This window comes from Aethalodelphis obliquidens, unplaced genomic scaffold (assembly GCF_003676395.1).
Source record: "Aethalodelphis obliquidens isolate GAN/ISIS:26980383/991018 unplaced genomic scaffold, ASM367639v1 scaffold70, whole genome shotgun sequence".
NCBI classification, from domain to species: Eukaryota; Metazoa; Chordata; class Mammalia; order Artiodactyla; family Delphinidae; genus Aethalodelphis; species Aethalodelphis obliquidens.
This window is the reverse complement of record NW_020838014.1, coordinates 7,096,934-7,120,670: the sequence shown is the minus strand read 5'-3', so window position 1 is coordinate 7,120,670 and position 23,737 is coordinate 7,096,934. Positions and strand designations below refer to the sequence as shown.

Here is a 23,737-nt window from a genome sequence, read left to right as displayed (position 1 = left end):
CTGGTCTGTTACTCTAGCAGCTAGCTAGACCAGCATCTTTAACCTCACCGCCTCAGGATATGAAACAGATAGTAAGAGGGTTCTCTAAGATTCTTTCCAACTGAAAAACTGGATGAAAATATCCAGCTTATTAATTATTTGATTTTATCTGTGCATGGTCGGTCCTGAGTGACCTTTACATAGACTTGGTAATGACTTTGAACATGCCACATTCTAATTAACAAACAATCACCATTTCTGGATTACTGGACTCTGAAGTTGCCTCCACCGGAATTAACTGGCATTAAGGCCAGAACGTTTTCATTGTGGGGAGAAGAGACAGCATATTTTATTTAATGTTTAAACAAGTTGAGTCCAAGCAACAGTTCAAACCCACAGAAAAATTAAGCCTGTTCTTTTTCTAAGAAGTTCAGCAGAGAAATATAAATTGGGTAATTCAAAGTACTTTACTCCCATGTATTTTTGCAATTGGATAACCTGAGGGTAGGTGGCCCACCACTATGTCAACACTGATATCAGTATCAAGCATCTTTCCAGCATATTTTCAGGGCCATTAATTTCCTCAAAAGGCTTTGATTTCCTATTTAGAAGGCTTCACATATGCTGCAGAGAGAAACAGACAGAGCTTTAACATGGCAGTGTCTAAATAGGAGGTACTGGTGATGCTGCAGAATCGTTACCTGCCAGGAGTTAAAAACAAAATTTTGTAATGTTCTCTACCGTATTTTGGTTTGGGGCAAGACTTTCCCATTTTATCGTAATATGGTAATGCTAAGCTGAACACTGAACGCTGAAATCCTTTTATAAGAACTGATTTAATGGGAAATGCTCCCACTTTTTTTTTTTTTTTTTAATTGGCTGCATTAGGTCTTCGTAGCTGCGCACAGGCTTTCTCTAGTTGGGGCAAGCAGGGGCTACTCCTTGTGGTGGTGTGCAGGCTTCTCATTGCGGTGGCTTCTCTTGTGGAGCATGGGCTGTAGGCACCTAGGCTCAGTAATTGTGGCTCGCGGGCTCAGTAGTTGTGGCGCACGGGCTTAGCTGCTCCGCGGCATGTGGGATCTTCCTGGACCAGGGATCGAACCTGTATTCCCTGCATTGGCAGGTGGATTCCTAACCACTGCACCACCAGAGAAGTCCCTCCCACTTTAAAATAGTGTCTAAGGACCTCCTGGTAACACGTTACTAGTGAATGATTCTGAAGAAGGCTTCTACTAGTCCATGATTTCTTATCTTTGGGGAAAACATGGCTTTCAAAGCCAGTCTTAACTGTAGAGCATGGTATACTGCCTTCTATGGTCATTCCTTCATTAACAAATACTGGTGATGCCTTCTGCTAGTCTCATATCACACTAAGGCCTGGAGGTATTACAGTTACCAAGATGGATGGATGCAGCCCCTTTCATGAGGCTTATAGTTTATTTGGGAACAGACAGGTAAACAAACAATGAAAGTGTAAAAAGTTTTAGGAGGGAAAGGTTCCAGTTCTATGGGAAGAGCTAAGAACCCCTAGGTTGGTTTTGATTGGGGCAGTGAGGGACAAAACAGGGGGGGAGGAAGGGTAGGGTCAGGGCTGGAGAGGTCAGGGTTATTTGGAGGATTGATGAGATAGCACAGATGTGAGGCATCTGGGGCCCATAATAGGCATCCAATAAGTAATAGAGCTCTCCACACCTCCCCACTTCCTTTGTAGTTTCAAGGTCCAGTATTCTAATATAAAAAGACTATAAATCTAATACAGTAGCAATTTTTTTAATTTTTTTTGAGGTACGTGGGCCTCTCACTGTTGTGGCCTCTCCTGTTGCGGAGCACAGGCTCCGGACACGCAGGTTCAGCGGCCATGGCTCATGGGCCTAGCCGCTCCACGGCATGTGGGATCTTCCCGGACCGGGACACGAACCCGTGTCCCCTGCATTGGCAGGCGGACTCTCAACCACTGCACCACCAGGGAAGCCCGACAGTAGCAATTTTTAAAGACTGGGTTCTTTTCCCATTTGCTCATTTCCAAATTAAATTTTTTTAAGGGAATTCCTTTACTTTTATTTATTTATTTTTGGCTGTGTTGTGTCTTCGTTTCTGTGCAAGGGCTTTCTCTAGCTGCGGCAAGCGGTGGCCACTCTTCATCTCAGGCCTCTCACTATCGCGACCTCTCTTGTTGCGCAGCACAGGCTCCAGATGCGCAGGCTCAGTAGTTGTGGCTCATGGGCCTAGTTGCTCTGCAGCATGTGGGATCTTCCAAGACCAGGGCTCAAACCCGTGTCCTCTGCATTGGCAGGCAGACTCTCAACCACTGTGCCACCAGGGAAGCCCCCCAAATTAAATTTTTATTATAATTACCCTATGATCATTGCAAACTGGCCTTTATCATGAACGTAGTAATAAGGTGTACTGAAGGAATTGTATGATCAAACTTTCAAATTTCCTATGAATGGCCTATAGCATTAGTAGTGCTGTAAGCCGGAAACTACTTGAAGTAACTAGAAAAATTTGTAACTAAATTATGGAACATTAAGATGATTAAAGAGAGAAGCTGTTGTTTTCAGACCCAGTCTCAAAGGGTGTGTCTGCATTTTGGTTGGGGAACCCCGAGTTGTGAGCACATGAGTTTGGTCCTCAGAATCATGCAGATTTATAAATTGAGTTGTTCATTTCATTCAGGAATCTTTGGATTTCAGGGAAGTGACTCATATTAACTCAACAAATAAAACTTATCTACACACCAAAATATACCAAAATATCTATCATTTTACAAGATATGATATACCTAGGCCTTAGAAGCAATTACCAGTGAACTGCACACAATAGTCCCTGCTAATAAGCAGCTCTGCTCAGAAAGCCAGATTCCCTGCAGCAAGGGAGTTAGTATCACTAGGGCTCACATTCAGCAGCCAGCGCTCGCCAGTTGTTAAATATTTCTAGTATCACCTCCAGTGTTTCCATCAGCTTCCCTGTTAAGGAAATATTTTGATTTATACCACCTGTACTGTTTATTGGATCACTTTACTCTCAGGACAGATAATTAGGATTGGTTAGATGAAATTTTCTCTTAGTTTCATTGTTTTTAATGCCATGATTTTCTGGTTTTTTGTTTTGTTTTAATGTGATTTTAAGGGAACATTACAGTTTTGTCAATAGCAGAGTGTGAGACTTTCTGGGAAGTTTCCACAAACAATTTGATGTTAACTAACGTTAATTTATAAAAATTTAATTTCATGGTATTTTCTGACCTTCCCTGCGAAATCTAGAATTTATCTGATTTGGAACCTAGAAAATCTTATGTCCTTACTTTAATAAAATGAAAAAGATATAGTGGCAGTGCAGGATCGTTTCAAGGGGCAGTGGGGAAGCGGATTCACCTTATTCCTGCCCAAGGCTGGAGCATGGAGACAAGCCAGCCAGAAGATGGCCAGAGTTACTAACAGGAACTGAGATAGAATGTTGTTACAGGTGGCTTCAAATCACCCCTTGCTTGCTTTAAAGATTTCCTAATTTAGCATTATAATTAGGTTCATGTCGGATTTGTTTCCCTCCTCTCTTTCCACCCCCTCAGGCAAAGACTGCCAAGGAGAAGCAGAATGGAACCATGGGCCTGCTCACCTACCCAGTACTCCAGGCAGCTGACATTCTGCTGTACAAGTAAGGAGCAGAGTTCACCCCTCGTCCTAGATGTAGTCATGCTGACAAGAGAATGTCTCACCTATCTCAAAAAGATTCGGTTCACGGGGAAAGATGGGTACAGAAAGGATCAGACACATGAATCTATTTGTGTCTATTCCCTGGTAATAATACTAAATTATAGAAGTATGTTTTAATGTGAAACTAATAATATTAAGAAGTAGCCCTTAGGGCTTCCCTGGTGGCGCAGTGGTTGAGAGTCCGCCTGCCGCTGCAGGGGACACGGGTTCGTGCCCCGGTCCGGGAAGATCCCACATGCCGTGGAGCGGCTGGGCCCATGAGCCATGGCCGCTGAGCCTGCGCGCCCGGAGCCTGTGCTCCGCAACGGGAGAGGCCACAACAGTGAGAGGCCCGCGTACCGCAAAAAAAAAAGGAGAAGTAGCCCTTAAATAGCACTTGCCATGTGTTGGAAACAATTATAAGTGCTTTACATACATTAACCCATTTAATCCTCACAACAACCTTGTAAAACTATACCATCATCATCCTTAGTTTACAGATATGCAAACTTAGGCTCAGAGTGGTTAGTAACTTGCTCGAGGTCATGTGCTAGCGAGGCTTGGACCCAGGATTTGAGTCTAGAAAGTTTGGGTACAAAATCTGTGTTCTTAACCACTATAGAATATACCCTTCCCTAGTAATAATTACACTTCAAGAGTTTTAAATGTTGATTTCTCATATAATCTAGACTCTCAAGCAATGCTGTCCCATAGAACTTGCTGCAGTTACGGAAATGTTCTCTACCTGCGTGAAGACCATAGCCGGTAGTCACATGTGGCTATTGAGCGCTTGAAATGTTGACAGAGGAACTGAATTTTAACTTGTATTTAACTTTCATTAATTTCGATTTAAATAGCTGCCTGTTGTAGTGGCTACCATATTGGACCTGCAGGTTGAGATCAAGTTTTTCAACATGGTATAGGGTGCCCTCACTTTTCTTGGACCCATAATCTATAAGTCAGCTACTGCTGCTACTTACAGGTCTCAAAACTATACAACTAGAGGATACGTGCACTCTCTGGAGGGCTGGCCAGGGCTTCTGACCCCATTCCTCTCCCGATTCTCCCCTCCGATCCCCACATCACCTCCCTCGGCCCCCATTTGGCCTTCTAGAGATAAAGCCTCCCAGTCAGCATACAGTCATGGCCAAACCTTGCTACTGTGAAAGCTTCTGAGGAAAAAGAGAAACTATATGGGTCTTTTTTACCCCTTTCCCCTAAAACCTTGACCCCATAAAAGTGATTCTTCTGGGCTTTCCTGGTGACGCAGTGGTTAAGAATCCACCTGCCAATGCAAGGGACATGGGTTCGAGCCCTGGTCCGGGAAGATCCCACATGCCATGGAGTAACTAAGCCCGTATGCCACAACTACTGAGCCTGTGCTCTAGAGCCCGTGAGTCACAACTACTGAAGCCCATGTGCCTAGAGCCTTGCTCTGCAACAAGAGAAGCCACCACAATGAGAAGCCCATGCACTATAGCGAAGAGTAGACCCCGCTCACCGCAGCTAGAGAAGGCCCGCGCGCAGCAACGAAGACCCAACACAGCCAAAAATAAATAAAAATAAAATAAATTTATAAAAACAAAATAGTGATTCTTCTGTGGTAAAACTAGAATTCTTTGCATGTAAATGTGATAATAGCATGGAGATGACAGTATATGTACCTTGTGACATGACCTCAGAGCCCTCGTGCAATTATGATGGAAACAGCTAGAAGAATAGCTGCTTAACTTTACATATAAGGAATGTCCATTAGTACATGCAATCTATCTTTAATTCTGATTCAAACTTATGTGTTAGGATTATGTGTCTGTTTGATATATTAACTTGAATGCTGGACCCCTGATAGCATTTATTATTTATAATAAGTAACTTTTGACTTATCCTGGGAAATCTAGAACACTTTTCTCCAGGAGCAGCAAATGAAAGTCTAATGAGGGTCTAATAATATATTTCCCAGTGAAGTAGCATATTTACTTAGAAAGGTTCTGTAAAGAACTTTGATTTTGTCACCTGTAAAGATGAGAAAAATCATTATTAAAGGAGTAAAATGAAATCTGTCACTTGGCTATGATTGATGATGATGTCTTTGACTATTACAAGCTTATGTCTAGTTTCGTTTTCAAGGGCTACTTCTTCATAGAACCAAAGGCTGATTTTTCAGCACCAGGATTTGGAAGCACACAAGAACAACAGATTTCTTCAACAGTTCAAGAGCTATAATGGGGGAGTCCTGTGAGTTCAGGGCCGTGAAAAAGAGTAAACTTGAACAAGAATGACTGCCCTCTGTGATACCATGGAGCACAGAGTGGGAAGGAACTTTAAAGGGCCTCTTCTTCGACTCCCTAGCTTTACAAATGCGGCCCAGGCAGGTTAAGCAATCTGCCCAAGCCATGCAGCCAGACAGTGGACAGAGGAGCCTCAGAGCGTGACTATGGTCTCCGGAGGCCAGTGCTCACCTTCCTTAAGGAGCCAGTCGTTGTGTCAGGAAACAAGGTCATCACATGAACAACCAGAGCAATATAGATAACATATAACAAAGTGATGATGAATTTATTTTTATCAGGTGCCCGAAAATACAATTGTCAGAATGATAAAAATCCTGCAGTTTCTTTCATTCATAAAGTGCATTAATGGGACATAGCTCAGGGGGTTATTAAACAGATTATGTATGAATTGATATCACCTAGTATATACTCAATACAAACATTTTAAGAGTGCAAGCAACATTTTAAAAGGCTGATATTGGCAGAAATATCTCCTTAACATCCCCAAATCGGTCATATCATCTACCTTTCTTTCAACCCAAGCCTGAAGTTGAGAATGTCCTCTTTTCTTACACAAAACAATAATTATTTCAGAGGGGGCAGGTAAACACCAAGAGCTTTCCGATAGCTTCCTGTCTGTCTTACTCTGCCCAACATCAGCAGGTTCTCACAGTCGGTTAAGGATTCCAAGGATAAGTACTTCTCCAGCCTCAGTAACCCCAGCCTACTCCCAGTAGCAAAAAAATTCCCATACTATAAATATTCCTTCTTTAACGCTTACTGATCTATTTGGTGGTTAGAATATGTACTAAGAATGCCATAAGATGCCTTTCTTTTTCCTATTTTCTGAAAAGAAAATTTTCATGGCATATGTTTTTCTATCCCCATAGGCTTCTGATATTTTATATATAACTTGTTAAACAGACAAAAGTATTTTTCTACAAAACTAGGTAATTATCAGTATTCAAGATGATTGTCTCCTACCTTAGCCTAGAAACTATCTCCCTGTAATGTCACGATTAGATCAAAGATGTGGAGCTGGTACCTGCATGCTCCTTTTCTAAAGGGAGATAGCCCTACGTTTCTTTCCTGTCTGGTCTTAGGCTGGACATACTGCTACCAGCCACCATGCTCCCATAGACTCTGTTCCTCTGAGCTTTTTCCTCCTGCCATCTTCCTTCAGACTATTCCCCAGGGCGCCACTGCCACACCAGGGCATATGTGTCATTTGGACCACTGCAAAGTGTGCAGACAAGTACAATAAAATCAGCTCTGTCTACTACAACATTTATCTGCTAACATACAGTTCTCATCTGTATCACTGTGCTTCCTTCCAAGTTTAGAGATTTCCTAATTGCTTGATAATAAGTAGCAGAGGCAGGACTCAAACCCAGGTCTGATTTTTAGCCTGTACCATTGTTTTGCCTATAACAGAGCTCAAGCACTTGGGGTTACTTTTTGTTTGGTTTTGCTTCAGATATTTCTGGATTTTGAAAAATATCATAACTAGAATGTCTATGAATATATACATTATAAACATAGATAAATACAAAAAATAAAAATAGATACAAAAAACATTCATATTTTCTCTCACCAGAAAATGTGTATGTGGCCTCTTCATAAAATGTTGATGTGCAGGGCAGTTATAGATTTCATGTTTGCTTTTGTCAAAATCAGCATGAGAATTGAGTGGTACATGGTGGGGTGGAGAACAAACAAGAGGGAAGGGAATGGAAGAGGAGCCTTGTGTTTGAGAGATTAATGTAATTGTTTTGGCAGAACTTCGTAAGGAACCCAGGAATGGAGACCTGAGACCATCTTAAGCTTGAGAGCATAGTAAACTAGCAGGTATCTGAAGAGAGACAAATACTCAAAAAAAATGTTTATAATTTTTTATTTTATATCTACATTATTATTCTGAATATCTAAGTTCCAATAGCTAGATATATATATTAAGTAAATATTTCTCTCTCTCTCTCTCTCTCTCTCTATATATATATATATATATACACACACACACATATATATACACACATACATAGTTTTTATTAACATACAGCAAATACTTGTTAAGTAACTGTAAGGCCACTAATCTAGAAAAATGCACTGTGCATGGACTTGAGGGAAAGGGAAGAAGGAATTCACATGTGAGCATTATTTGCTAGGTGCCATACTGGGGGCTACACATACGTTATCTATTCAGATTCTCACAACAGCTCTGTAAGACAGTTAAGTGGCGTTATTCCCATTTTACAGATAAAAAAATGGAGTTTGGGCTTCCCTGGTGGCGCAATGGTTGAGAGTCCGCCTGCCGATGCAGGGGACACGGGTTCGTGCCCCGGTCCGGGAGGATCCCACGTGCCGCGGAGCGGCTGGGCCCGTGAGCCATGGCCGCTGGGCCTGCGCGTCCGGAGCCTGTGCTCCGCAACGGGAGAGACCACAACAGTGAGAGGCCCGTGTACTGCAAAAAAAAAAAAAAAAAAGAAGAAGTTTTAGAGAGGTACCACTAAGTCTGCTCAACTAGAGATGAGAGTGATTACGTGGGCTACTCAGTTTCTCTTTCTCAAGAACTAGAACAGAGAAATACAGGAAGAGGATAAGAAGATAGTGAAAGCAAAAGCTGAAATGACAAAGGAAAATGTGGAAACAGAGGCCTCAAGGAACTATGAGTAAGCAGAACCAAAACCAACCCCAAGCCAGGAGTACAGAGAGTAAGATGATTGGTCAGAAACGTCAGACTTGGTAATTCCAGAGAGAAGCTGAGTTGCTGTAATGTCTGAGGATCAGACCACTGCCATTGAGAACAGTTGAGATAATTCATTCCTAAAACTGCTTTGGAGACATCTAGTTTTTGCATTACATTCTTTCTTTGTGAAGTCAGTGTGTCCTGAATGTTTATGAGATTCTGAAAGCTGCTGGCCAAATGTCATTTCAGTACTCTGCTGAGGTTCACATACTTACCCACAACAGCCAAAGCAATCATTTCTTCTCTTTCTCTTTCACTTTTGAGCTATCAGACAAGCGCCTACAGTAAACCAGAACCCTACTGGAAAGCAGTCTGAGAAATGTGGCTTACAGGCTGCTAGCCCCTGAAAATCAAGAAATAACGTAGAAGGAAACAATGATGCTGAGAGGTCAAGAGACAATGCAGTACACTCTCCTAAAAGCAGGGGGAAGCTATTTGTGCACTTTTAAGAACAGAGTGAAATGATTTGATTTGTACTTTTAAAAGAACTAATTAAAATACACAGAATGAGTTATAGGGGCACAAGAGCAGCCAGGGTAGTCTATTAAGAGGCTCTTTCGTTAGCCTATTTAGACCATGATGGTGACAGTGAAGATGAAGAGAAGAGACAAATTTAAGAGATTTTAGGATGTAAAGTGGATAAGATTTCATAATGGATTGGATGTGTATGAGAAAGAGCTATCAGGGATGTCCCCAGGTTCCTGACTTATGCAGCTAGATTGATGGTGTTGCCATTCATCGAGATAGGGAATACTGTAAGAGGACTAGCCAGAAGAATTTATAGCTTCAGTTGGTGTTCTCTCTCCTCTTGGAAGCTAACTCCCTAGAAGTTAAAACCTTCTTTATATCTCTCATAGTACTGGCACCAGGCCTTGCATAGCATAGGTCTTCAATAAATAATTGCTAAATTAAAGAGTCATTACAATATAGCCGACAAGCAACCAGTGGTGGTGCATTCATCCTTTACAAAAGGAAAAACGGCACCGAACTCCTATCGCAGCCAGGCTGGTTAAAGGCAGTAGCGCCGAAAATGCATAAACACAGCCAAAGAAGGAGGAAAAAAAATAAGAGAACAAATCTCTGTGAGCAGATATTTGTAGGCAATGATTATTCATCTGGACACTAATTCTGCCAGAGGGGTGGGGTGGATCCCAAGTAAACGTAGATGCCACAAGGAACTAAGCAAAAGAAAAATGGTTTAGTCACCAAGGAAGATGATCAGACGCATTATTGTGTGACAGAAGTTGTAACAATCAAAATTATGAAAGACTTTTGTTTTATGTTGTGTCTAAGAAAGTACAGTCAGGGTAAGTAAAAAAAAAAAAAGAAAATGGGGAAAAAGAGAAGACATATTAATATGGAGATCATTATGTAGGGTATAAATTTTAAAAGAACAGCACTAAATTATTTGAAGTGAGAGGAAGAGTGTGAGTAGAGAGGTTGAAATGTGAAGAGAATCAGCCCCATAAGTGAGCAGAATCAAAGACAGACTGAATTAATGTAGAGTGTAAACTCAATGGATGAGAAGTAAGGGCCAAGATAAATTACAGGAGGTAAAAGGACCAGCTGGAGCAGAGGGAGGAAAGACTAGAAACAAACAAACTAAAATCAGATGAAAAAGCCAAGTGGAGCAATAGGTCCAGGTGAAAAAAATTAAAATTTTTTTAATCCTTTTTTGAAAAAGAAAAACCTCACAGAATTGTAAGAAAAGAGGCTAGGATCCGACATAAGGCAAAGACACATGCAGAGTCATTACGAAAACTAAATGTGTTTTCTGTTTAGTTTGGTTGCTTGGTGAATCTGGAACCATTTTGACATGTGGAAATATTCATTTTGATGTGCTTAAAGTGTATTGATTATGGTAATTGTTTTTTCTGTGTTAGTTGCAGTCCATTGTGATTTCCTATGGGCTACTGTAATTGCTTTTTAACCTGCCCTGTTGGCTAATTTGGTTTGGGGGAGTCAAGGTAACCTCTGCGTGTCAGCCTCACTATAATTACAAGACAGGAGTGCAAAGTCCAGTCAAAGGACAGGAATTTAGGAAGGTGGGCGTGTGCACGTACATCTCAGAGAGGAGCACGTACAGGGTTGTGGACAGGAGGGAAACATAAAAAGGAACATTTTTGTTTTCGCCACTTGTCAAGCCAGTGACTTTCTTCTCCAGGCTGTGTGGAAGAGAGCACTGGACATGGCCTAACAATCATTTTGTAGAATTTCCTAAATTTATTTACTGACCTTAGAAGAAGAGAAACTACTTCCTGATCCTTTGTCATGGTCCCTGGATTTTCCCTTTGCCTTCATTATCCTGTCTCTGTTTTCCTTAAATTAAAAGACTCCTTAGAATTCCTATAACATACCATTTATATTTGGGTATAACCTAATCAGATATATAAACTATCAGTTTGAAATATTTCTTCTTCCCAAATCAGGATTGCTGCCCAGGTCTGTGACTGTCTCTGGGATTTTATGTTGATATTTATGTTCGTGGTATGAGTCAGCTATCAAAAAGGAAAATGGTCCTGGTTTGAAAAAGGCCACAAGGTACCTCACATCAAGGTCCCTAATATACCTTTCTTGTATCATTTTGTCCTTCATGGTATCAGATATTAATGACTATATGTTATAGCCAGTGTTGATTGAGCTCTTACTATCAAGTATCGTGCTATGCTTGGTTAGCTCATCTAATCTTTGAAACAACAGTAAGAGGTACACACCATTATGATCCTCATTTTGTAGAGGAAATGGAGGCTTAGGAACAGTAAGACACTTGGCTATGGTAACTCGCTAGTAGCTGTTGGAGCTATGATTTAGATTCAGTCTGATCATAAGCTGATTTTATTATAATTTTTCTCTTGGTATATAACTATATACATTATACTTACTTCCTCTTAAGATCATTCATTTATTGAAGAAATATTTGTTGAGCTTCTCCTACCTACCAGGCAAATCTAGTAGGCGTTGGAAATAGATTGAAAAGCAAGACAAGTTCTCAAAAAGCTTATTTGATAGCAGGAGAGAAAATAACATACAATTAAATAAACAAACAAATGAAGTAAAATAATTAGACTAGGGTTAATACTATAAAGAAAATAAATAAGATACTGTGAAAAAGAATAAGAGGGGGAAGCCAACTGTGGAGGTGGTAGTTAGGGATGTCTTCTCCAAAGAGGTGATATTTAAGCTTAGATCTGAAATCAAGGCAACAATAGGCAGGATTTAAGGGAGGAACATTCTGGTAGGATAGAAGAGCAATATGTTCAATAGATCCAGCTCCCTGCCTTAAACATTTGAATTGTAAACTTTCCAGGATACACCATTTTGTTTTCTGTCTTCTGTAGACCTATAGGGTCTAGTAGTAGGAGAGTCAACGGTCTCTCACAGGTTCATTTCAATGTTCTACTATAATTTAAGCATTCTCTATTCAACAGGAAAAAATTAAAAATCACTGCTACTATTTCTGTTCTTTTTAACATATTGGTGCATTTCCTCCAAACCAGTTTTTGAAGTTAACATTCCTTGTTTGCACACTGTCTACCAGGCACCAAACTGTGAGCTTTGCATGCATTATTTTACTCACTCATCAAGCAACCCCATGAGTAGGAACTTATTATTAGTCAGCTTTGAAAATGAAACAGATTTAGGTTGAATACCTCTCCCAGGAACACGCAACTGGTGAGTGGCAGAGCAGGAATCTGACCCCAGAACTGCCTGACAGCAGAGCGCCCCCTCTAACCGCTGTGGCCTCTCCTTTATCTGAATGTACATTATATGTATTTTCCAAAAAGCTTGCATCCTGGGTTTTTGTTTATTTTTTTTGGCTTATATTTTCCCACATCATTAAATGTTTTCTGTTTTTATTGATTTTAATGTTGTCTTTGTTTTCTGCCTTTTGCTATAAAGATTGTGGTTTTTTTGCTTTTATGTGTTCCAATGGTTTGGAAGGTGTGCTTTCTGTTTTTAATTCTAGCAGTGACCATCTTTAAACAAAGACCACCCAAATGAGAAAACAGCCTTTCAGAACTTGTCACAGCAAGAGACTCAGCCACCATCACTTGTGTTCTGCAGGCAAGCAGGGAAGTACAGAGGCCTTATAGGAAAGAAAGTCTTCAGGGATGCTCTGTTTAGAGGTTGTTGCCACGGGGAAGCTGGAGGCTGACTAATTAGAAATGGGGCATCTTATGTGATTGGTTTGGGAAGCATATTTGACTTTCTCTGGTTGGTCCTGAGTTGGACAAAGCTAGGACAAAGAACTGGGACGTTGGCAGTCATTGACCAAGTCTTGACCATGCTGGGCCCATTGCTGCAGAGACTGTGGCTTGGCCTCCTGAGCTAGTTGCTCCAGAGGTTTTGGGTCAGTTTTTTGGCCATATAATGTCTGGCCATTGTCCATTTATATGCCAGTTTCTCTCTTTTCAAAAATGTGTTTTTGAATCTTTTGCTAATCATTCCAAATAAAAATGTTATCATGATATCATGTGGTAAGATGGGTTATTAATCACACTTGTAGATCCTCAGTCAATACTCACACTTCGTTTTGATTTTGTAAACTAACCTGGGATTTTCAATAGATTGTTGTTATTTAAATGGCTTGATTTTAGACTACATCATTTTCTATTTCAAATTGTAACCAAAATTTAGACTTTATGTTTTTAGTCTTTATAGCCAGTCCTTATACCTTGGCATCTCCATTTCTGAGTTCTTTAGTCTGTAGATTTGCTTCACATTTTTTTCCAGTCCTTTACATGCCTGATAATTTCTTTCTGTTCAGCTTGCCTCATCAGTAAAATGGGATTAAGTACAATAATAATACATTAAAAGTGCTTAACAAAGTGTACAGCATATAGGAAGTGTTCAGTAGCTATTAGCTACTTTATTATCATCATCGTAATTATTATTATAGTTCACATATAAAACACAGCTTGGCTAGGTTTTTAATACTTTTTTCTCACAACCCTATAAACATTGTTCCATTGTATTATCAACCTGATTTCTCTTATTTTTGTCTTTATTTTCTGACTGTGGCATATAGGATTTTTTTCTTTAACTTGTCACTTAAAATTTCTTCTGGGTTGTGTTTTGGTGTGATTCTCCAGTGTTTTTTTCCTGAAACTTGTTGAGTTCCTTCGATACTCAGTTTTGTTTGCTTACTTGTTTATTCTTAGTTCAGTAAATCCTCCTTCTGTTTGAGGTTATTGCTTCGTTCAGATGATCTTGATGTCTTCCTGAGGAGGACCATAGTCTTAGATCAGAGGATGGTCCTCCAACCTGTCATTTGCTCATCACACTTCTTTTTTTCCTCTTGCTCTGAGTTCCTGAAGAGCCTCAAGTTTCTTATCCATGTCACTGCTATGACCTGTCCTTAGGATTCTGCTCCTACTTCTCCCATTTCTTCTATTATGTGTTTGGTTTTATTTCATCATTTCACTTTCCCTTCATTTTATTGTTTTCCGTCACCACCTATGTTTTTCTCCTTTTGTGATTTCTTGTTCATGTCTCATAACAGCCATGCATTTTTTAATCCTATTGAGGTTACCCAGCAATTTTCTTTAAAAAACAAGACAGAACTAGGGGCTTCCCTGGTGGCGCAGTGGTTGAGAGTCCGCCTGCCGATGCAGGGGACACGGGTTCGTGCCCCGGTCCAGGAGGATCCCACCTGCCGTGGAGTGGCTGGGCCCGTGAGCCATGGCCGCTGGACCTGCGCGTCCAGAGCCTGTGCTCCGCAACGGGAGAGGCCACAGCACTGAGAGGCCTCCGTACCGCAAAAAACAAAAAATAAAAATAAAAAAAAAAACAAGACAGAACTGTTTCTTGTACAAGTGCTTTTCAAATGTTTGACCTTCCTCAGGGTCTGAAGGGTAAAGTTCCCCTTCCTTTGTTCCACGATATTTTTCATAGGCCCTGTTATTGGGGCCTTTTACTTGTCTGTTTGATCAATTGATTTTTATGTGTTGGGTTTTTAAAATCCATATTGGAACAAGAAAACTATATTCAAATAGCGTCTGCCCATAGACAAAATCTATGAAAGGCCCTTGTGTCCACCTTCTGTCTACCTGGACGCTAGTTCAATTCCCTGCTCAGAATTCAACAGGAGAGCAGAATAGTGCACTGTGCACCTAGCGCAATTGTTTGTGTTGCTCAACTAAGCAACACAACAATACTAGCAACAATACTATCTAAGGTTAGTATTTCTGCCTTAGATTTTCTCCTACTCCTGTCTGCCTGGCTCTTTCATTCTCTGAGCAGATGTATCACATGAAAAAGAATAGTCACCAGGATACACTGCTACCAGGTCTCATCCTGCTTCATTCTCTCACCTTCAGCACTTTACTTTTTAATTCTTTCACAAAGAAGCCTTTTAGGGGGCTTCCCTCGTGGCACAGTGGTTGAGAGTCCGCCTGCCGATGCAGGGAACACACCTGCCTCCTTCCCCACTAATATTTCAGTATAACATTTTCCCCATCAAGACTTCTCTATAATGGTTAATTCTTCCCTTGTTTGATGTACCTCGTCATGATCCAACACTGCAATCTTTATATATGGGACTAAACTAATTATAAATAAAGTCCTTATATGTTGATAATTTTCATTTTACATCTTCATTTTTTTTTTCTTTTTTTTTTTTGCGGTACGCGGGCCTCTCACCGTTGGGGCCTCTCCCCTGTGGAGCACAATCTCCGGATGCGCAGGCTCAGCGGCCATGGCTCACGGGCCCAGCCGCTCTGTGGCATGTGGGATCCTCCCGGACCGGGGCACAAACCTGCGTCCCCTGCATCGGCAGGCAGACTCCCAACCACTGCGCCACCAGGGAAGCCCCATCTTCATTTTTTAATAAAATAAAATATTGCAGCTAAAATCAAGGTCTCCTTTGTTCCTTTCCCCAGACCCATTCTCTTTCCTTCTTTAGAGGCAGCTATGATCATGAATTTGTAGAGGAGCTTCCAGTATGTTTTTATACTTATGTATGCATCTATAAACAATATATAATATTGTCATATGTACTTTTAAGATAAATGTTCATGTACCCTACACGTCTTCTGCGACTTGCTTTTTTTCATTCAACATTGTTTTGGAGATCCATCAACATTGTACTAATAGATATTGTTCATTTAAGTTCCCTGCAGTATATTAATTGTTCTGTGATTACAATTTACTTGAAAACGAAAGAGCATATTCCAAAAAGATCTTGAGTTACTCGCTGTGTGACAGGGAAGGAAAACTCTTGCCCCAAGAGCTTTCTGCCATCTTTGATGTGAAGAGTGGGCTGGAGTGTCTTTCAAGTGTGAGTGCAAGCTCTGAAGTAAAAAGCATCTGGTCAAAGCTAGGATAATATGTGCTAACTGGGTGAGGGAAAGAGGAGTGGTTTAAAATACACTTATGCTTGGAACATATGCTATATAAGATACCATTCCTCCCTCCCAGCAAGATCCTGTCACCCTGCTGTTGAAGGCTGTATTCTTCTGCTGTGGAAGAAACAGAACTAGAGTAGACAAATGTCTCCTTGCCATTTGTCTGATACACAGATAAAGACTTGGGTCTCAACACTCCCTCCGTAGCTGGTGAACATTTGTTGAACATGAGCAGTGAAATAGGCATGGGAAATGCAGCTGCTTGCAATATCATTTTAGTATAAGCAGGAGCCTTGCTGAGTTTCTCTGTCTGTCTTTTATTAAAGGTCCACACACGTTCCTGTTGGGGAGGATCAAGTCCAGCACATGGAGCTAGTTCAGGATCTAGCACAGGGGTTTAACAAGAAGTACGGGGAGTTCTTCCCAGTACCCAGGTCCATTCTGAGTAAGTAACAAACATACGATTTTTCAATCAGGATGCATTTTGAAGAGAGGATTGGATAACGGACTGAGAAGCTTGGAACTTTCTTGGGACTAAACTTGGCTTCGTCGTGCACAGATTTCAGGATTTATAATGAGAATCCCGTCTTTTTCTGTAATGTAGGACTAGTAGACCTCATTGGATTATTGACTAAAATAACCAAAAGTTTGAAAAGTATGGGAGAGACTAGAAACTACAAATAATCATTTTCATTATAGAGTATCATATATATATATATACACACATATATATATATGTATGTATATATATAAACATATCTCATTTGGTAGAGCAGGTATCTTTCCCTATTTCATAGATGAGTAAACTAAGGATTGGCAAGCCTGACTTTGTATCCAAGTCGCGTATCTAGCTGGTGGCAAAGCTGGGCCCTACATTGAGCTCTTCCGGTTCCAAAGCCAGCTGACCTTGCCTTCTCTATTCACAGTAGAACAAAAGTCATAAGAGTGAGAACTGCTGGATCATAATCTAGATAAAACAAGAGGGCATTGATCATCCTCGCACTTTGCCTTCTTAAATACACAACTGAGATAGAATGTACAATCTACCTACTGAATCCAAAACCTCATCTGCTTGCAAGGCTATGCTAGTCTGGAATCTTCTCAAGAGAAAAAGCTGTAAATCTCTATCAACATTTTGGTAGCAGTGTAAACTTGTGGCAGGGGCGGAGATCACTGAACCTAAGCTCTGCCCATCTTTATTAAGGTGGCTGCATTTTAAAGAATATAACATGTGCCTAGTGTCAATTTAGAAGCATAAGGTGGATATAAATTACTAAGTTATTCCAACAGTTCACACAAATAAATTCAGGGCACCCCATGCATTGAAATCAACCTTCTTTTAGCAACAAGGACTATTTTAATGCTTTGGCTAATTGTTATTTTACCTATTTCAACTTTATATGTTTCTGTAATAGCCATAAATTAGGCAATTATTAATAACACAGGTTTTATGAAGCACAGCTTAACATCTTGATTCTATCAGAGCAATAAACAAGTCACTTCTCTCACTCTTGCGTGTGTGTGTGTGTGTGTGTGTGTGTGTGTGTGTGTGTGTGTTGGTAATTACTTATATAATCATGGGTAAAGAAATGGAAAGATGCCACAGGTTGTGAAAACTGGCATGGGGGTAGGAAGGGCAGTGGTTGTGGGCAGGGGGTGATTAGCCAATAAGGAAGAGCAGAGAAGAAGGAAATAGACAATACTTTTTTTAATAGGTATGCACAGCAAAAACAGTATGATTGATACAATTTCATTTGTGTAAGATTATATGTTTTTATGTTTATATATGCATTAACAGATGCATGAAAATATGATCAAAAAATATTAACATTTTATTACACATTTCAGACACCTTTACTTTCATGCTTATAGAAATTGCTAATTTATTACAATGAGTATAATCAGATAAAAATAATAAAGTTATTTGGTGTTCTTGGCACTTTTTAAGATCTAGACACTGACATTCCTTTTGGTGTTTACTCTTTTGTTTTGTTTTTTTGTTTGATTTTTGTTTCTCGTACGTGTGTGTTGGTGTTTTTACCTAGCATCAATGAAGAAGGTAAAATCCCTGCGTGATCCGTCTGCCAAGATGTCAAAATCAGACCCTGATAAACTGGCCACTGTCAGAATAACAGACAGCCCGGAGGAGATAGTGCAGAAGTTCCGCAAGGCTGTGACGGACTTCACCTCGGAGGTCACCTATGAGCCAGCCAGCCGAGGGGGCGTGTCCAACCTGGTGGCCATCCATGCAGCAGTGACAGGGCTCCCTGTGGAGGAGGTGGTCTGCCGCAGCGCTGGCATCGACACCGCTCGCTACAAGCTGGTGGTGGCAGATGCTGTGATTGAGAAATTTGCTCCAATTAAGAGTGAAATTGAAAAACTGAAGACGAACAAGGACCACTTAGAGAAGGTTTTACAAGCTGGGTCAGCAAAAGCCAAAGAATTAGCATATCCCGTGTGCCAGGAGGTGAAGAAATTGGTGGGGTTTCTATAGGAAGTTTCAACGAGTCACAAAAAGTCTTTTCTATCTTGTGGTCCACGCACTCCTATTAAGGCAGCTTTCCTCACAAGTGAACGATTGTAGTTTGGGGACGCACAATTTGGTATACCTGATCATTGGCTTCATCTGATGAATAATGATTTGTAGCCTTCAAATAGAGCAATGTTCTAAATCCCATCAGCGAAATTCTGTGGGGAAAAAAAAGAGCAAACAAAGAAGGCATAGCTATCTGAATCCTCAATTATGTGAGGCACACTCGGCCTCATTTATTCACACAAATGTGATTGAGGTAAGTAGCAATTTGGCAAGTGGGTGTTTCATTTGTGTCTCTCTCTGAAGTCCTTACTGTCACAGGTGCTCACTTCATCTATCCCACCCCTTTTAAAAAGCAATATGTAGACGTTTTAGGCTTATAATCCTTGGGATGCCATTTGAACCAATTTGTGTTCAGATCTCATAAAAATAGGTTGATGATTATCATTCATTTGTCACTGAGATGGTACCTGCTTTATTGTATTTAATCTATTTATTTCCCAAGAGACCACACTGACTATTCTAGCACGTATTATCTGGGTTTTTTGTTTGTTTTTTAAATTCAGAGATACATGAACCTTCTGAGAAGGTTGCGTTATTTCAGCTTGATTTATTTATTGTACAAAAGCCCAAGTCCATACATTATGTTCTTAATAAGTACTTCCTTGCATTTGTCTCTCAGTGTAATATCACCAACCCACTGTGAAATCTAGAGGAGAGGAATTGCCGTTTTACACCTGAGGAGCGTGAAGCTTAGAGAGTGCAATTAGCTTGTACAGTAGCTCTCCGTGAGTAAGAAGCAAATCCAAGATCAAAACCATTACTCCTTATTCCTAAGAATAGTGCTTTTTTCGTCAGTACAGAAGTCAGAAGTCACAGAAGCCAGCATGTTTGAGACTACAAGCATTCTTGTTTTGAAAGTGGGTACTGGAAATATAAGACCTGAACTACTGACACTGTTTATATCAGCAAGTCAACCACTAGCTGCCAGCTTTAAACCTGGATTCAGCCAACCGTGGTCACATTTGTTACTCAGAATCCCCAAGGCCGGTCCCAAGTCCTGTCTCCTATGCTTGTTTCAGAGACACTTCAAAGTATATGCTGCCCGACTGCAACAGTAGTTGGCCTGACAAGTCAGATTTTCCCAGTGAGCGGGAGCTTCTCGTCTTACCTGTACCTCAGCCTAAGTAGTAGCAAGTCACTCTAAAAACTACCTTCTCCGCACATCCCTTTCCCACACCTGAAAGCGGAAATGATAATTGTGACTCAGCGCACCACGGCCTGATTGATTTTGTAACAGAAATTACTTGTAAGTTTTTTGCCAATTGTCACCATTTATATATGAGTGACGAGCATGTTGGGCAAAGAATTTTTACTCGTTTCCTAAGAGAAGAAAGTAGAGTGGTCCTTTTATCAGAACAGATGTAAATACACCTAACACCGCATCCCAGAATCCAAATTAAAAGACCCTTTTCGGATCTTTTCTTGGAATGGGTTGTCTAGAGTGGGCTCTCAGGAGCCTCTTTGGCATTATTTTCTGCAAGCCTCTTTTTTTGTTGTTGTTTGGTTGGTTTTTTCCTTTCAAAGAAACCCTAGTATGAATACTGGAAAATGACTAAATTAAAGGTGGATCTATCAAACTGTCCGTGTGTTTTCTTTACCCCCTTGCCACACCTTTCATCCAAAGAACTAAAGGCACCATGGAAAGAATCTCAGAGGAGGAAAACTAGATGACGTGTGGTAACTTCTAAGGAGCAAATCCCTGTACAGAAGAGGTTGGGCTTGTGAGAATCCTGTTGTTGTATGAAAGTGACCTGAGGACTCATCAAGTCTAATACCCAAGTCCATAATGACTGAGAGAGGTGTCCCTTGATCTCAGGAAGCTGATAAAAGAGCCAAGGCTAGAACGTAGATTTGTTTTTACACCCCTTCCACTTGCCATTTACAGGACTCAGCACAATCTTCTTATCGAGATGAAAAACTGGAGAGAAATCCAACTCGTGACTTACCCTCTAGGTGATTTTAATTGTTTTTTTCTGTATGTTTTGTGGAGAGTTGAAATGAAAAACACCTAGATGGTGGTAATAATGCTCAGGTAACTTGGTGCTCTGTAGCTCCACCTACTGACAAACCATACTTCAAACCCACCTTGACAGACTGTCACTCAAAATACAATGGAGGTATCTTGCCCGTTGTAGGTGCCTCACAAACATCTATCAAAATAATGTCAGAACAGGGGCTAGAGAGTCCTAATGAAGTATGGATTTTTTGGTAAGAAACCTTCTTGATGCAGACCATAAAAATGCTCATCATAAAACAATAACTAACACCTGAGTCCTCACTAGGTCTCAGGCACCATTACTCAATATCTTATAACAGTGTTTTTCAAAGTGTGGTCTCCAGACCAGCAACATGAGCATCACCTGGGAACTCATTAAGGATGCAGATTCTCTGGCTCTACCCCAGACCTGCTGAAGCAAAACTTTGCAGATGACCCCAGCAATCCATTTTAACAGCCGTCCAGGTAATTCTAATGCATGCTAAATTTGAAGAACCACTGCTTTTATATATATTCTCTCATTTAGTCCTCATAACACAATAAAGTGAAACTATTATCAATCTCATGTTATTAAGGATGAAACCAAAGCTGCGGGGGTGGTGAGTAATTTGCCTAAGATAGTTCAGCTTCTAAGAGCTAGTCAGGTCGTCTGATCCAGAGTCCCACTAGGCCACAGTGGCTCCTGCACAATGTCTCCTGCTGTATGTGGGGTAATATGCTCTGAAGCTGCACCGTCCAGTATGGTATATGCCCATTTAAATTTGAATTAATTCAAACTAAATTAAAAACTCATTTCCTCAGCAGCACTTTCAAGTGCCCAGTGGCCTCAGTAGCTATTGACTAGCGTATTGGACAGTACAGATGAGAGTATTTCAATCATCACAAATGTCTCTTGGACACTGCTGCTTTAAGGCATTCAGCTTATTGATTTTGCTTATAATAGGTCAAGCACATAGAGTTGAGGAATCTCCCTGGAGAATTCTTTTTTTTTTTTTTTGCGGTACGCGGGCCTCTCACTGTTGTGACCTCTCCCATTGCGGAGCACAGGCTCCGGTCGCGCAGGCTCAGCGGCCACGGCTCACGGGCCCAGCCGCTCCGCGGCTTGCGGGATCTTCCCAGACCGGGGCACGAACCCGTGTCCCCTGCATCAGCAGGCGGACTCTCAACCACTGCGCCACCAGGGAAGCCCTCCCTGGAGAATTCTTCAACTGGAGAATTTATGAAGGTAGTAAAAGGATTAGTTGAGAATGACAGACCTTATGGTTTCCCAAATTTAGTATCTATAGTTTCTTAGATAATAAGAGCACATATTACATACTTGCTATATGCCAGGTACTTTGTGTGTTTATATGTGATATCTCATTTACTATTTATATCATAAGATAGAAACTATTAGTGCTATTTCTTCAAAAAAGTAAAGAAAGACTCAGTAACTTGCCTGAAGACACACGTTATTATTAGTCTGTAGTTTCTCCTAGTTAGGAACCCAGTGGTATCTCTTAACTATAAGTGTGCCCAAGGAAATGGTGTGCCCCTTCTTGACTAGTCTAGATTCTGTTCCTCTCCTTCATGTCCCATTGTCTTAGCCCTCACATCTCCCTCCCTGCCTTCTGTCTTCCTTCAATGCTCTTATAATTATTCCCCCAAAGGTCTTGTTTCGTGCACACAGCACAGTCTTTAGGCTGCTTTCTCCCAGGCTTTGTTTCCTGCGGTTCACTCTGTCCAGCACTGTGTGCCTGTGTTACTAGGTAATGGGACTGTGCCATGGGATAGCGCTTGGTCTCCTCTTTAACATGATGACTGTGTCTGTTCTCATCGACTCTGTGTTTTCCCTGTGTGACCAACATTCTCTTTTCACTCTGTCAGCTGGAGGGGACTTTTGAAATATTTTTGGCTGGGAAGAGTCAATTCCTCTCTAAAATTGAGCTGAAAACAGATTGCCTATTGCTAGCACGTAACATTTTCAAACACCCCCCCTAGACAGACAAGCTAGAGGCTTCACCGTTAATCATTTAAGCCCTCATATGTTAACTTTCAACAGTTCTGTTATATTGGCTAGGCTGGGATTATCTTATTTCTCTAGGAAGGAAACTGGGGCTCAGAGCATTAGTGACTTATCCTCAGATATGTAATTCAGCATTATGACAAAAGTTTATGTAGGGCCTGCTTTGTGAAAAGCACAGGGGAAATGCAATATGCCTATAACTTAGAGGAGAACACACAAGAGATACTAGCTAGCACATGTTGGTTGAGCACAGGAATGAGCACTTAACCAAGATGTTTAGGGAAGGAATAAGACAGATATAGGATAGGAGAAAGGGCTTTCTCCTATCCTAGGACACAGAAACATGAAATTTGCATTTAGGGCGAAGCAAATCCATACAGTATGTGAACAAATTGAGAATGGAAATACTAGATTGAACCATATGAAATTGTCAGTATTTGATTAGTACCTTTTTACCAACAAAGCTGGTCGTTCCATGTGGATCCACCCGATGTATCCAATGGACAAGCATTTTGTGGAGTGCCTGTTCTGCAGGCACCATCTAAATACCAAGAATTAGAAATGAGACACAGTCCCCAGCCTCAGAATCCTCCCTGCCTGTGTGGAGATGAACATGGAAAGCCAGTGAGAGGTAGAGTAGCAACTGGAACCAAAGTCTTCTGGGTCTTGTACCTCCCCGGAATACATCAACTCAGGCATTCACTCTTAATTATTTGAAATACAGCTTCTAAATGTTGCACTCAGTGGCTCTCGAATAGAATCCTTAGTATTGGGTATAACCATGTTGGCTCTGTGGAATGAACTCGTTTCTTTTAAACGTTCCTTCCCCACTCCTACCCACATACACACGGTAAAACAGGATGACAGTCATCATTTTCTAGAAGTGTTTCTGAAAAGCAGATGATGACGTGACTTTATGTGACTCTATAATAAAGTAATCTACTTTTACCTAGTCACTGTCTTACTCATCATATCCACCTTAATCCCTTTTTCAGTTAAGATGTTCAGATACAGAGTCTTCCTGGGAAGAAAGCCACATCCCATGTCCTATCTGTGAGTGCAGGATGAAGAAACACGCGTGCCTGGCATTTACCACCACATCTCCCTGCA

The 23,737-nt window shown here is 40.9% G+C and overlaps 1 protein-coding gene across 1 annotated transcript in view; it reads left to right on the top strand.

The window, feature by feature from the left end:
• WARS2 (tryptophanyl tRNA synthetase 2, mitochondrial) overlaps window positions 1–20,203 on the top strand; it is an 87,578-nt gene extending 67,375 nt beyond the window's left edge. Inside the window, exons 4-6 of the mRNA XM_027090950.1 lie at window positions 3,548–3,633; window positions 16,357–16,475; window positions 18,076–20,203. Of these exons, the coding sequence (XP_026946751.1) occupies window positions 3,548–3,633; window positions 16,357–16,475; window positions 18,076–18,524 (654 nt within the window). The 3' untranslated portion in view covers window positions 18,525–20,203. The remainder of the gene's footprint in view (window positions 1–3,547; window positions 3,634–16,356; window positions 16,476–18,075) is intronic.
• The last annotated feature ends 3,534 nt before the right edge of the window (window positions 20,204–23,737 follow it).